This window comes from Notolabrus celidotus, chromosome 7 (assembly GCF_009762535.1).
Source record: "Notolabrus celidotus isolate fNotCel1 chromosome 7, fNotCel1.pri, whole genome shotgun sequence".
Classification (NCBI taxonomy): domain Eukaryota; kingdom Metazoa; phylum Chordata; class Actinopteri; order Labriformes; family Labridae; genus Notolabrus; species Notolabrus celidotus.
In genome coordinates, this window is record NC_048278.1 from 13,080,627 (window position 1) to 13,094,805 (window position 14,179).

General features: G+C 42.9%; 1 protein-coding gene across 4 annotated transcripts in view; it reads right to left on the reverse strand.

Moving 5' to 3' along the window:
* The window catches only part of LOC117816683 (axin-2-like), a 34,527-nt gene that overhangs the window by 8,089 nt on the left and 12,259 nt on the right, over positions 1 to 14,179 (reverse strand). Inside the window, exons 1-4 of one of the 4 annotated variants that reach the window (XM_034689055.1) lie at positions 8,945 to 9,181; positions 6,526 to 7,467; positions 3,814 to 3,954; positions 989 to 1,091 (exon numbers count right to left, since the gene is read on the reverse strand). In XM_034689055.1, the coding sequence (XP_034544946.1) occupies positions 989 to 1,091; positions 3,814 to 3,954; positions 6,526 to 7,355 (1,074 nt within the window). In that variant the 5' untranslated portion in view covers positions 7,356 to 7,467; positions 8,945 to 9,181. Of the gene's footprint in view, positions 1 to 988; positions 1,092 to 3,813; positions 3,955 to 6,525; positions 7,468 to 8,373; positions 8,573 to 8,593; positions 8,611 to 8,944; positions 9,182 to 14,179 lie in introns of those variants that run through there. The other 3 variants (XM_034689058.1, XM_034689056.1, XM_034689057.1) reach the window with 3 other exon arrangements.

The following is a 14,179-nucleotide window of genomic DNA, read 5'->3' on the forward strand; positions in this document are numbered from 1 at the left end:
CAGGAGGGAGACATTAAAGGAGTGCAAGTGGGAAAGGAAAAGAGAGAGAATGAGAGAGAGAAAAGACAGAGGGAGAAGAGAGAAAAAAAGGGGGAACAGACAACACTGTCAAATGCATGCACAAACACACAAGTCTCTCACACACACACACACACACACACACACACACACACACACACACACACACACGTATACCTGTGTTTGGATATGGAGACAAAAGAATCTCACATTTCTGTTCTTGCCTCAAGCAGACCCACCTCCTAACCTGTGTCAATCTGTTCTAACCCACTTCCTTAAAGCTTCCAAAACGACTTCAGCAGGTCAACACCATTTGGAATTTGAAGCACATACAGCATATGACCGAAATACTAATGGGACCAGATATCAGGCAGGGAGCAGAGCAAAGTCAAAGTGAATAGTAATGTGCCTCCTCTTCATCTGTGAGCATGTAAACTAGGGTTCTGGAGATCATTTAGCTGGTTCAAAGAGTAATCTTAACAAGCATCTTAACCCTGTTTACACTATGTTTATATTATTGTCTACTGCCTGTGCTTTAACCACAGCAATCATTGATTAATAAAACATATGAATCTATGAGGCTTCAGTGCACACTACAGTTACTGAGGCAGAATGCAAAGATGACAACAAAAGTTTTTATTTACAGCCCGACTGAAGCTACTGGGATGGGGGAAGATGTTGGAAGGGAGGTGGGGTTGGGGGGGCTTTAAACAGCAAGAAGAGAAAGTGAAGTGATATGCAAATCCTGCCTTTCATTTACCCCGACTTTTATATGAAAACGAGCAGGGGGAATGAAATATAGTATTCTGTCACAACAGGAGCTCTGAAAAAATAAAATAAAGTAAAGCACAAGTCCTCGAGGGAATCAGGACCCAGTTGTCTGTCAGCGTTGTAAAAGTTTGAGTTTAGGAGATTACAAAAAAGGAAACACTGAGACAGGAAGTAGAAGTTAAGGAGAAGTAGGACTTACAGGAAAGTGGGGTAACGTTATCTGGCCATTGATCTTGACACTCCGGTGCATCTCCCGTTGGAGCTGCTTCTTGGTGCCCAGCTTGTATGGAGGGATTCCATCTCTGTAAAACACAAAGAAATCACATGTTAAAGTCTACGATCACTTTAACGGTCTTTATTGAGAATCACTCTTTTAATGGGTGCTATTTTTTGATGAGTTACTGCTACTCATCATGCAGGTCACAATACCTACGCGCCAACTATTGTTGCTTTAGCGCAATTAATCAATCTTTGTCGAGAAAGTGCCCTTAGGAGGCAGTTCATCATTGAAGTGCCGACACAACACCACCCAGTAACCACCCACTAGGCACATTACAGCTAATCAAAAGGTTGCAGAGCCCTTGAAGCCAAGGCAACAAAAACACACATAACAAAACACACCAGGACAATGGGAGAGATATGCTAAACATCCCACTGTGGGCTTCAAAAGAAGAGCCCCACTGATAAGATTACATCAGTCTTTGTCAACTCTGACAGTAGTTGTTTAAAAAGCAGAAGAATCAGCGCTAACCACAGGAGCTGGTTAGAGAAGGAAACTACAACAGGCTACAGCTGGCCATAAACACTGCTTAAGTGGTGCTGGCTTTGTAGCTCTGATATATTAATATGAAAATGGAGATGACGCTAGAAATACCAGGAGTCTCTGGACAATTAAGCATTTATTCTGGGAATCTTATTCTCCTTTTTTCGTTCTGTGTCTGCTAGCTCTTCCAGTCAGCTGCCACTTAAGCTGGGCCAATTATCTTGGCCATTTTGGCTGCTCAGAAGTGTCTGACCTAGCCCAAACGCTACTTTTTCTGCTGCCTCTTTGAAATCTCACACTCATGCACATATGCACCCGCTGCCATCTTCGTTTGGCAAGCGCTGTGCTGTGAGCCTCTGATCTCAGCAACATCAAAAGGCTGGTTTGTAAGATAAGGTAATGTTTGAAGTTGGTGCAGCAGCATTCCCCAGCGTCCAAGTAAATCCATAAATAAGATATAAGCAAAAAGAGAAAAAAATCCCCCCCACCCCTTCTTCTACCCCCCCTTCCCAAATCCTCCTCTTCTTGTTCTTTATCTGGGAAATGAGATTCAAATTTGCAGTGTGCCTTTTAACCACAGTAAAAGGACACTAATCAAATTGTTCACTGGAATGAGAATAGAAGCAGCTGCGTTTTTATTGAAATCCGTTTGGGGTGTGGACATGTGGGCTTGGGACAAGGACATGAGAGATCTTAGTGTCAAAGACCTTGCTATGAACTTTTGAAACAATATGACTTGACACACTTTACAATCCATCTATTTGTCTGTCTAAACAAGTCTCATGTCAGGGTGGCATTTTCAAGAGAATCAGGTGCTGGAGCCAAACCGCTAGCATCACCTGGTGTTGCACTTGCAAGTGGCGCCCTCTACTAAAATCAATGCTGCACAAACTGTACCCATGGGACTACATGCCATGATCCCTCAAGGCACAGGAAGAAACACAGGAAACTCTTCAAAAGTTAATCTAAATAGCCCAGAGGAACTTGTGTGCCAGCAAGCACCCTAAACTCAGCAGCAAAACACAACTCAAAGCTAACCAACTTCCCTTATCACAAACTCTGTTTCTATCACTTTAAACTGTCCCACCCCAAGGAACCATGTGATCGTTGAATGCTTTGTCCAGGTTGGGGAAGAGAACACAGCCACAGACCCTTTCATGGTTTCATGGGCCCTTACTTTATGGGGATCTCCTATTCAGTTGTGCAAGTCATTTTCAAAGCAGCCAGCCACCCTCTTATCCCCCTAAGCTCCCCTCACCTAACAATAGGCTGAAAGCGATTCAGTTAAGCCCTTTATACTCCATGCACTTTAGTTTCTCACTCACTTGCACTTCGAGCCTAACCACTCCTGCTATTGGCTCTGCAAGGTGGAGGAGAGAAGCTGTGGAGGGTTTGGTGGGTGGAGGTGATTTTTTTGGGGGGTGCCCTAGTCTGGCCAGGACGATGGGAAGGAGGGGGGGGGGGCTGGGGGTTTCCTCATGCCTCGTCCCAAGGTCTAGAAATGAGTAACCCCTGTGAAAGCCTCACAGACACATGATCTCAGCACGCCGCAGAGGCCAGTGGCAGGAAACCGACCCACCATGTGAGTAAGCCTCCTTTCATTTGGTGCCAACATTTTTCAATGAGTTTGTCTTGAGGCCCGAATGGCCATTTCCCTCCCCCTCTCCTTCAGCTCTTCAAAGGGAAAAAGCGATTAGATAATATGAAAAAAACAAGTCTGTTGTGGCAGAAGGGTGGGTGGGATGGATACATTTCAACTTTGAGGAAAATGAGGCAACGCCCCCACCCACATCAAGACGTTCTCATTTTTTTCTCCCGTCTCTCCAGCCTGTAACGCATCAGAATAAACTTCAAAAGGTCTTCAGATATAATGACTTTCCCAGAGTTATCTCCCTCGAGGCCACGGTAACAACTACACAGTAATAGAATTACCTGGAATCAATCATGGTGGATAATTAAAATACATTATGGACCATTATTTCGCAACAGTTTAGTCCCCTTGGCCCCAAGAAAAGCTGAGTGTGTTGAACTACAAGGCCAACTATTTTCCTTCACACTACTAGACTTTTTTCCTGGAAAGGTGTTGACTGAAGTCTGTTCCAGGCACGTTTGGATACTTGGGAAACAATAAAACTTGCAGAGCACTGGCCGAGGTCAGCTCGAGGAAGAGTCTTTGGAAGTTGCAACATTATCTCCAAAGGAGGTTGGGTTTAAATAGAAGAACCAGATCCATATTTCAATAAAAAGTTAAGAACACCTACACACTGCTGTCTGTCATGGACATGGAATCATCTGTTGTGGCATCGCTGGAGATCTCACTGTCATTGGCACTGGTGGCAGGGGCAAAAATATAACCAGAGTTGACAAAGTAAGGGCTGGCAGGGTCTCCTCGACGGCTGGATCTGTGAAAGATAGAGGAAAAAAGTTTTAATTTGAGGTCTCTGCAAGTTTAAGTGAAGACAAAGGACAATTGAGGCATAGTTGGGTCAACATTATTTGTTTTCCTTCCTTCTGGTGTGCAATAGACCAATTTTGTTATGAAATTTGTGACAGCAGGAAGTTTGTTGTCCTCTGCAGATTTATGTAATTATGTTCACTTTTCTTGGTACTTAGTGGCTCAAGGAACATGACAACATTATAATAGATCAAAGTATCTGCTCTCTTTTTCTTAACTCCCTCTTTCATGTCTCTCCTCCCTTTAATACAGGGGTTGTGTTTTGGAGGGATTGAATGATGATGTTTGGGGACATGAGCCGCCTTTGAATTAACAACAGCATTTCCTTCTTTTTCTCTCTTTTGCTATCTGTCCAGCCTTTTGTTTGTACCAGACAGATACTCCTGCACTTTTTTCACTCACAAACTTCACTCTCTCTTTCCTTTGAGTGTTTTCTTCTTCAACTCCTTTCTCTCCCTCTCACTATCATCCAGTCTGGGGGCCCCTCCTTCACTCGCTCTCTCCTGCTTTCCTTTCTAAAGTCTCTCTCTGTGTCTTTCTACTCTCTCCTGCTGTGTTGCATTCCTGTTTCAGTAGTGAAGGGGGTGGACAAGGAAGAGGGAGGGAAAAGGAGGAAGGGGGAACTTGAGCTTTAGAGAGGGAGGGAGGGAGAGGGAAAGGGGAAAGGAGGGCCCCTTTCTTTATGAGAATGCCTTCTGCCGGGAGTGCTGAGAGGAGAACCCCAGCATGACTAAAGCCGTAGGCCCCAAGCACAAACCTGACCTTTGGAAGGTCCGCGCAAAGAGTCAGGTATTTAGCACAGCTGGGCTCTCTGCACCCCCTCCTCCCTTCTCCATCTCTTTTCTTTCTTTCATGATCCCCCCTTCCTGTCTTTCCCCCTTCCCCTCCTCTTGTCTCTCCCTGTCTCCTCTCAAAGCATGCTTAGTCTCTGTCAGACAGATTTTTTTTAAAGGAGAGATAAAAGTGCTGGAAAGAAAAGGGAGAGGAAGGAAAACACTGAGACACACACACAAAATCTGTGGCAAAGTGGGATTGGTGGTTGAAGCTGCGGAACTGAGCTGAGGATGTTTTGTTGTTGTGTTTTTCTATCACTTTGGAGTTGAGTATCTGAGGATTTACAAAAAGAAGGGAAAAGGAATCTGTGCAGTGGCAAAATTAGTTCCACATGTTTGAGATGGAAATTGGTTGACCTAAAGAGATGGTGAGGGGCAGGGGGAGAGTGCGGGTGACGGAAGGGAGAAAGAGGGGGCTCCCTCCCTCTCGTTTTTTTTTTTTTTGTGGAAAACAAGAATGCAGGGGATCACACCAGGAAGCAAGGAGATGCCCACATGTCAACAAACCATGTTCTTATTGGTTCCTGACTCCACATAGTCAGTGCGGATGAGAAACTTTGCTCTGATGTTATCTGACTTCACATGAAAGAGACAATCCTCAAGGGGCTGTGTAAACTGTGCCATTAGACTCAATCTAATCTCTTTGCACTGTTAATAAAAAAGAGAGTTAATTCTCCTCAAGTATCAGTACATGATTATATTGTATTTTAATATCTGTACAGCACTTTGGTCAACTGAGGTTGTTTTAAATGTGCTCTATAAATAAAGTTTGACTTGACTTGACATGACATGTTTGGTGAAACTGAAAGGAAAAGTATGGATTTTAGATAAACTGCAATTTTTCCTACTTGAACAAAATATCAAGACAATGTCAAACCTTTAAGTAACAATTTCACCCAGATGTGAGGACAAAGCAGCTGAGGGAAAAACTTCTTTAGCACCCTTTGATGCAGGCTCATGCATAGAATCCAGTTTTTGAAAATGTTCCTGGCTTGAAAAGATTTCAGCTGTTGGACAATGTGTGGGACGAGCTCTCAAGATAAAAGCCCAAATGCTTTCCACAAACAGTTCTGCTTTCATCTCTGACCAAGGGAGCAAAATCTCCACTTGGCATTAGAAAGACTGCACAAGTTCTTTTAACTCTGTATTAACATTTTTATGGGTTAGACATATTTTCTGGCGTTGTACAATAACTATATGGCTCAGTGGATTTAAAAAAATAGAAAACACCACTTAACTTAACAATAAGATCATAGTGTTTTATGTCGTTCTAACAGTTATGAGGCTTGGTGTCTGAGTTTGTGCCTGAACCGGAGGAAGGGTTTCAAAGCACAGGAAACTTGAGCAAGCCAGCAGAGGGCTGCCTGCAAGACACCATTTACTTAAAAGGAAGGCTCAGATCCATTGATGTTTTGTACCCACCCCGCCCCTCCACCCCTCCAACCCCTTGACTAACTGCAAGGCAGGAGGGCACAAATACACAGGCATGTTCCTCTGAGACCCTTTGATCAAATGCCTTTATCTCTCTCTGAGGCATTTGTGAAATAACTGCCAACTGCCACATATTCACTCCAGTTAAACTAACGAAAAACTGGTTTATGGGAACAGGGTAAGCCATATTAGAGACTAAACTAAACATGTTAGAATACAGACATGCATATGCACAAGGTGTGCGTTGTTCTTACCTGCAAGTATTCTCCAGCACTTCAGCTGCTGTCCGGATGGTAGCAGTCGCCCTCAGGGTTTTCGCAGAAAGTCCAACCACAGACCCTAATGCTTTTGCCTTCAGGTCATTACAACTCCACTCTTCTTCCTCCATAAGAGGAGGAAGGTATCCGCACATCAGCTTCAGGCTGCCGAGACTGCCGTGGTTCATATACGCCGCGTTCTCGCAGCCGGTGCGCACGTATTCGAGGTATATGTCAGAGGTCAAAAACATCTGGTATGCGTTCTCTTCCATGTTGGACTGAATTTCCGTCTGTGCCTGGTCAAACATGGCAGAATCTATAAGTTGCTTCTTAATACTATCCCTTATGAAGGTCTTGGTGGCGGGTTTCAGCTGCTTGGCGACAATACTGTTGTTCTCGATGTACCGCTTGAAAATAACTTTGGCAACTCGCAACGTTTTGGTATCCTTTAAGTCCATTTGCCTGAAACCATTGCAGGCGAACCAAAAGTCCAAAGTGTCCACGCAATTCTCCCGCTCCAAGAAGGTCCTAAAGAGGTGAGCGCCGTCTTGGTCGCCCAGTAGAAAATGCAGAGACTTTGTCCACCGGACTAGTGGCGAGTCCGGCGACGCGCTGCCCTCTGGCTCCCCGAGACCATCCTCGTTCCTCCGCGATGTGGAGCCGGGGGGCGCAGCGACGGGGAAATCTTTAACCTTGCTCTGGGCTCTCATTTTGGCAGATCTGCTGGGGTTGTAGCATGACGCTTCTCCCTCCTCCCCCGGTACCGGAGGACGAGGAGCATCTTCTCGGAAGCTACTGCTGATGTGCTCCGTAAGCGCCCTGCTCATGGCTCCAGCTCCGGTTGCCGTGTGAGAGTGCCGTCGTGCCTCCACTGAGCTCCAGCCTTAATCCTCCTCACTCTCTAAAAGCAGCGGGGGAGCTTCTCAGCTCCTCTTCACTCTGAAACACAAAGTATTGATCTAATCAAAGCCAGATCCTGCTGAACTTCAAAGAAAGACATCAAGTAAACAGTCCCTTTCAAAAACCCTCGCCGGGTTCAGAGAGAAAGGAAATATGAAAGGCTTTTTTCGTTTCATTTATCTATTTATAATCTAAATGAGAGATCAACTGCAGCCTACATTCTCGTCGTGCATTGATCTGTCACATCAAAAAACATTTTACAAGAATAATCATCTCACACTGCCTCACTCTTCACCAAAACCGTAGTCTAACAACTGTGGCTTACACGTGTTTTCCTAACGAGTCCATGTCACAGGCTTCAACTCCAATTAATTCCCAATCTGTTTCGGACGACCGTACCCTACCCCTGTCTGAATCACACTCACACACACTGACACACAAACGCACACAACTCGTTTCCACTCAGATCCCACACTTGTCCTCGCCATCCCAGAAATGTACAGACGAGTGGAAATGCATCTGATCTGCACCACAATGACCTCAAACGTGGTAATGTACGAGGGGTAAAGAGCCCCACGGGAGAAGCCAGTCGCTCACGCGTTAATGTTAGCGATCAGTCGCCTAATGTCTATCCTAGAAGGTTATTACAGCACATTATTAAAGCCACAGCTCCAGTAACGTGTCTAAAATAACAAAGCGACAAAAAGGCTCAATATAGAAGCTCATTCTGAATCTGCGCGGTTTGAACGGGATACCGGAGCGCCAAAAGACGCTATTACCTCAATCAATAAGCAGCTGAGACGACATAATCTGTGGTTTGCTGTTGCTGATGCTACATTAACATTCACTCTCTACCTCAACAGGCGGTATACGTCGGGAACGTAACACAACCGAGCAGTAAATTCAATGGATGGAAGCGGAGTTAATGCGCGTAAAACGACATACCATCGCCGAGCAGATCCAAGCGAAGCAAAACCCGTAGAAAAGTTGAAGAATTACTCCATTTATGGTACAGAGCCAAAGACGGTCCGAAACTCTTCAAACAGTAGTCCTGCACAAAAGGAAAATACGAACTATTCAAAGCCTGTGCCGTGCCACATGCGTCCTGTGTCGCTGCAAAACAAGCACTGTAGTAAGCTGTACCCTGTCCCATTCAACAACTGACCTCAGAGTAGGCAGGCTCACTCCCTATGTAGATCACTGGGGGTGTCAAAATCTGGAGGAGGTAAAAGATGAGGCGGCGGGAGGGGAGGGGGGGGGGCTCTAATAGAAGAATACATCCCACTTTTTTCCCAACATGAAAACGCACAACCCGACAAATATTCGGTTATCCTGGCTACACATTCAAACGCACACATACAGAGAAACACACTCACATAAGCTTCTTATCTATCTCACCGTATTTCTCGCCCACAAACAAGAAACATAGTCCGCATTTCTCAACTTCAAAGCTCAGCAGCAGCACATCAAAGCGGCCAAGAGAGGGGGCCTGTGGAACAGCTTTCCTACAACTTACCATCCATGTACCCGAGTAGCCTCCCTTTTTGAAAATGTGAAAGCAAAGTAGTCCAACAACAGGCTGTGCCTCTGCCGCGCTGTTCTCTGTCCTGTAATGTCCCTTCACATTGGACAATTTGAATATAGAAGTGAATAAGAGTGAGGAGCGTTTTCCCTCGACTTTTCCCCAGGTAGTGTTCAAGAAGTCATAGCAGGCGGTAGAAATCCTCCGGGCTGTTTCTAAACCAACTGAGCTGAAGGTTTTAGTGCGGACTTCAAAGTAAGGAACCGCTGGCCTGGTCCCGGAAGATACATAAAAACGCAGCGTCTCATCTTTTCAATAATCAGTGAAATAAAACAAAATAAAATGAACAAACAAGAGGGACGATGGACAGAAACGCCTACTACTTTCATATCATTTTATTGAACCAGTTTAGAGTCACTAAATCCATGCCTTTAGACGCTGTGAACGTTTATTTAACTTTTCTAGACAGGGAGAGAATTTACATATATGCCAGGACCTTATCAAAGACAAGCAATCTAGCCAACTCCCTGAGGCTTTGAAGCGTCAGAAGTAAGTGATCTACCGCGCCAATAGCATTATTCCTACAGTCTGTCAGTTACTACATAGTCTTAACAGGAGAAAAGAGCAAACAAAAGCGATACTTTTGTTGCCTTTGGCTTCTCCAGGTGACAGGCGCGAGATTAGAGCGTTTAGCTGTAGGTGTAGCCGGTGTGTTAGGCTTAATCTATAGAACAGATCAATATGGTTTTTATCTATCTTCCTGTTGAACACCAAGGAATGTTGCATATAGATGCTTTACTGGTTAACAATGCATATTGAGTTTGGGCGTGTTATTATTGTGTTATTCCAGTCTTTTATTGATATACCAGAGCAAGAAGACTGAGAGTACAGCACTTTTAAGTGGTTAAATATAATTTTGAAAAACGTCCAAATGATCTGACGTATTCCTTAAGTTAGTGCCCTGATTTGATAATCGTATGGAGTGTAACTGTCAAATAATTTTCATATTAGTCACAGGCATTTAGCCACAAAGATGTCAACCGAACACACATGCCAGTTCCACATTCAGAGAAAATGGCACAGCATGACATTTTGATTGAAATTGGACAGAGAGCAAAGGCAAGAGCTGTTCTCTAGTCTTTTAATTCACATGACTCCCCTAATGTCATTGTGACAGAATCTTAAAGAGTGGGTTAGACAGTGATCCAATCCCATGGTACTTCAAAGGCTATATTGTCCCTTTGATGTTGGAAATCAACTTTAAAGGAGAATATAATTATATAAGTCAGAGGATTCAAATTCACAAAACTACTATGATGGTACAGGACAAGGAAACTGATGAAATCCAACTTCTCTGAGGTCCCACAGTGGCGATGGATTCATGTTGAGTTTTATACATGGATAAACAAGCCTGCTGTGAATCATTTCCCATGTGGATTTAAAGGCATGTAAGCATCTTTGTCAATTTCTCTACATCTGTCTGATGGACCACACATTGCAGGACAGCTATATATATATTTATATACATAAAGCTTATTTAAAATTTGACGTTCAAAGCCAGTTCTTTGCAAGGTGTTATCACAAAGCCCTATGAAAGCAGAAAGTATGATTGCAGCTACTCTGACTCTTTCTCAGTCTGTCTGTCTCAGTTAGTATGTGAAAGTGTGAATATGAAATCATTTGTAGCCACTGTTTGAACAGGAGGTCTCTGAATGAATTAATTGACAAAGTAATACAAAAAAATGAAAAATAAATAACAACACATTTTTTTTATGCTTTGCATCCCAACTATTCAGTTTCCAAAATTCAGTCTTGTAATTGAAAGCGCCCACAGTCTGTGAGATGGAAGTCAAAAGCACAAAATAGGTCATCAGAGTAGGCATGATAATGTTCAAGGGGCACTTGTCTGATCAGCGAGGCCCAAATTAAAGCCATGAAATATGAATCCATACTGTTATCTGCGCACTAAGTTCTTAAAAGTCTGCTTTGAAAGGGCAAATGAGATAGTGTGGGGTTAAATAATATATTTTTTGAAGTGTAGGACGATCATAAAAGTGGGATATTCACATTTAGGATAAGATATTATCACTAAAATTAAATTAGGCAGCTTAAATCAGTGCAAAAGAAAAAGAATGTCCGCTGACAGTTGGATTTTTGCTGACCAGCCAGAAACTCTCACAGCTGGCTTCTGATGACATAGGTTTAGACTTTTTATCTATTCACGATGATCTCTATTTTTTTTTATTTCTCATTTTGCAAAAAAAAACTGAGTTCACCAGAGATGCAGCTGAATTAAAAAATGTTTGATTTCTTTTTTTGATCATTTAGGAGACCACACCTGTTGACCCCTGGATGCCCACTCTTATGGTTAGCTGTGACAAAAGAGGCACAGGGTGCTGTAAAGTAGCCACAAGAAGTCCCTTTTTGATGTTGACCCTACACTGACCCTTTTGTTGGGGGCCCTAACCATTTCACAGGAAGATCCAAAAGCTTTAAAAGCACAATACAGGGCAAGAGTGCTGCCACTGACTTACTATGAAGCCCCAATAAAGTGGGGTGACCTGAAGGCTAGAGCTTGTGGTTGGGAAAAAATTAAAAGCATCTGGTGTATCACTGCAGATTGGAAATGAAGCTCCTCTTTAATTAGGGATTGCATTAAAGGTGTGGGGAAAGTGTGCATTTCACTGCTGTCTGCACAGGTGTCACGTCAGGATACACGGAAACAGACATAGGATTTAATTATAGTGTAGTGAAGGATCCGTTTGTTAATAAAAAAACTTTCCTCTCTACTCTTTCTTTTTTATTCTGGTTTTTGGAACTCTTTGATAATGTATCATTAGTTGCATCAGAGGGTCCGTTTCCCCCTTTTTTGTCATTTTGCATAAGAACTTTTGAATTTGCATCATGTCACAACTCACAGTATACATCCGCACAATGTGAACAATAAAATCTGAACAGCCTGTTTTATCACTGTTCTCTTCTCACAAATCCTTCACTTGTGCAAAAATAGCACAAAAACAGAGGAAAGGATGCCTAATTGAAAATAACCAAATATTTTGGAGTTCAAAGGCTGTAGTGGGTTTGAGTGATAATTTTGGCTCAAGCATCACCATAAACACTAATAAAATTAAGTGCGTCGGAGGGAGGTGTGGGCGTGGCTAGGCGTCCCTTTGAACAGACCCTGTGATCAGTTCCCCCTCTCAATTAGCGTATTGTCCACTTGTCCTTTCAGCTGCAAGGGAGGGGGCAGTCTCCCCCCTAGCTTCCCTTTGAAGTGATTATCCCTTTATCTCAAGCCTGAGCGAGGAATATCTTGGGGGACAATGGCAAATTAAAGCCCATATGGAGAGAAGCGTGAATGTCTGTTTGTAGGCTCAGAGAAAAAATAGAAAAAAAGAAGCGATAGAGAAATAGAGTGGAGAGAGAGAGAGGAAAGAAAAGGGAAAATAGCATCATTCTGTTTGCATGAGCTGAAGGCTGAGTGGTGGATGTCAACACTCATCCAAAAAAGTAATTTAGGGCTCGTGCCTGAGTTGACACTTGTAGCGAGTGACTTAAGAAGAGCTAAGGGAAAGAAGTGGGGAGGGGGGTATCTTTCATGACAGATGGAAAAAGACGGAAAGGGAGGATAGGAGAGATAGAAGGATGAGCATGAAGAAGAGAGAGGGGTGCAGTTGTCAGCAGAATCAGATGGCGGTCAGGAAGACAGGCTTGAAGAAGATACAATTAAAGTGTGGAGTTAAGACAGGCTTTGAAGTTGGACATGGTGCATAACACCCTTAAAGTTTGAGAAGCCAGCCATTCATCTGCTTGTTATGGCTTGTTAAGACCATTCCTCTTAAAAGACCCAATTTGGGAAAATAAACCTAAATTTCAACTTTTGGAAAACAAATCAAGAGTGACTGTAACCAGGTAAGGTATTCAACAAGGTTTTAAAAAAATAAAAAATGAATGGCCGTCTTTTGAAACTAGAGTGAGGGTAATGCAAAAGAAGGCGGGGGTGCCTGTGAGCACTGAGGATGAATAATTACTTTCTCTTCCCACTCTCCCTCTTTTTTCAATCCTGTTTTTCGGTGGCTTAAAAGTTTAATAATGTATAGAAACAATGTCTGTGATGTTTGGCCTAATCCGTTTGGGCTTGGCAAACCTTTATTGTAACCGAAACCCAATCAGATGTAAGCAAATGTTTGCCAAGCCAGCATGTATAGACAGAAAGTGAGAGTCTATCTTTCCTCAGTGTGAGATGATATGTTGAGCTGAAGAATAATGTGAAACAGCAACCTTAATTATTGTATTAACGCAAGAAACATTAAGAATGTCATAAAGAATGTGATCAATTTTGGTGATAAACCCTAGCATACTCCAAAATACACCGTCCCACTGCTCTGCATAAAGGCACCCATAGTTCCAATAACAACATCACTAACACTATTTCATATACATTTATTATATTTGTCAATTGATCATGCTGGACAAATCAAGAGCTCTTCTTCTGATAGTGAAAGCGAGAGAAATGTGTGTGCTTCACTTTGAGCTCAGTTGGTCATCCTTAATGAGCATCAGACAAATGATGTAGAAAAACACTTGATATGAAGCAACGATCAGGCCAATCAGAGGCTGAACACAACCTGTTACAGACCAACACTGGTTTAAACTGACAAGAGCTAACAGGCTGGTGTTAAGCCTGGCAGTAAATCCATGCACTAATAAGGCAAATCAAATGGCCGTATTGGTCAAAAGATCCACTGTTTGACTGCATGACTGGACAAGACAGGAGAAAGATAACACTGACATCGTAAAATCCCTCAGAGAGGCACTTATTTTTTCATTTCTTATCTTTACAGCAAGCCAATTTGACATATATCTGAAAGAGGAAAGATTTTAAAGGCAGCCTCAGCATTTGAAAGATTAAGCCAATATAGAAGTGCCTAAAACCTTGTTCTCTCCAATTGCCACTAGAGGGCGACTTCCCTGGTTGCAAAATAAGTCTAATTTTGTGGAAAAATTTGAGAAAATAACCCTACTTTTCATGATCTATAATCTCACTCAAACATTTTTGTGTTCGTTTTTTTTTTCACATTGGAAAACACTACTATAGCAATTAGCATGAATTGGGAATACCTCTTGCCAACTAAGTTTATGCTAATGCTAATTGCTTTGCAGATAACTGAGCATTTGATTACCCCCCACTCTTCCCTGCAACTCCACCCTCTGGTCCAAACATAGAAC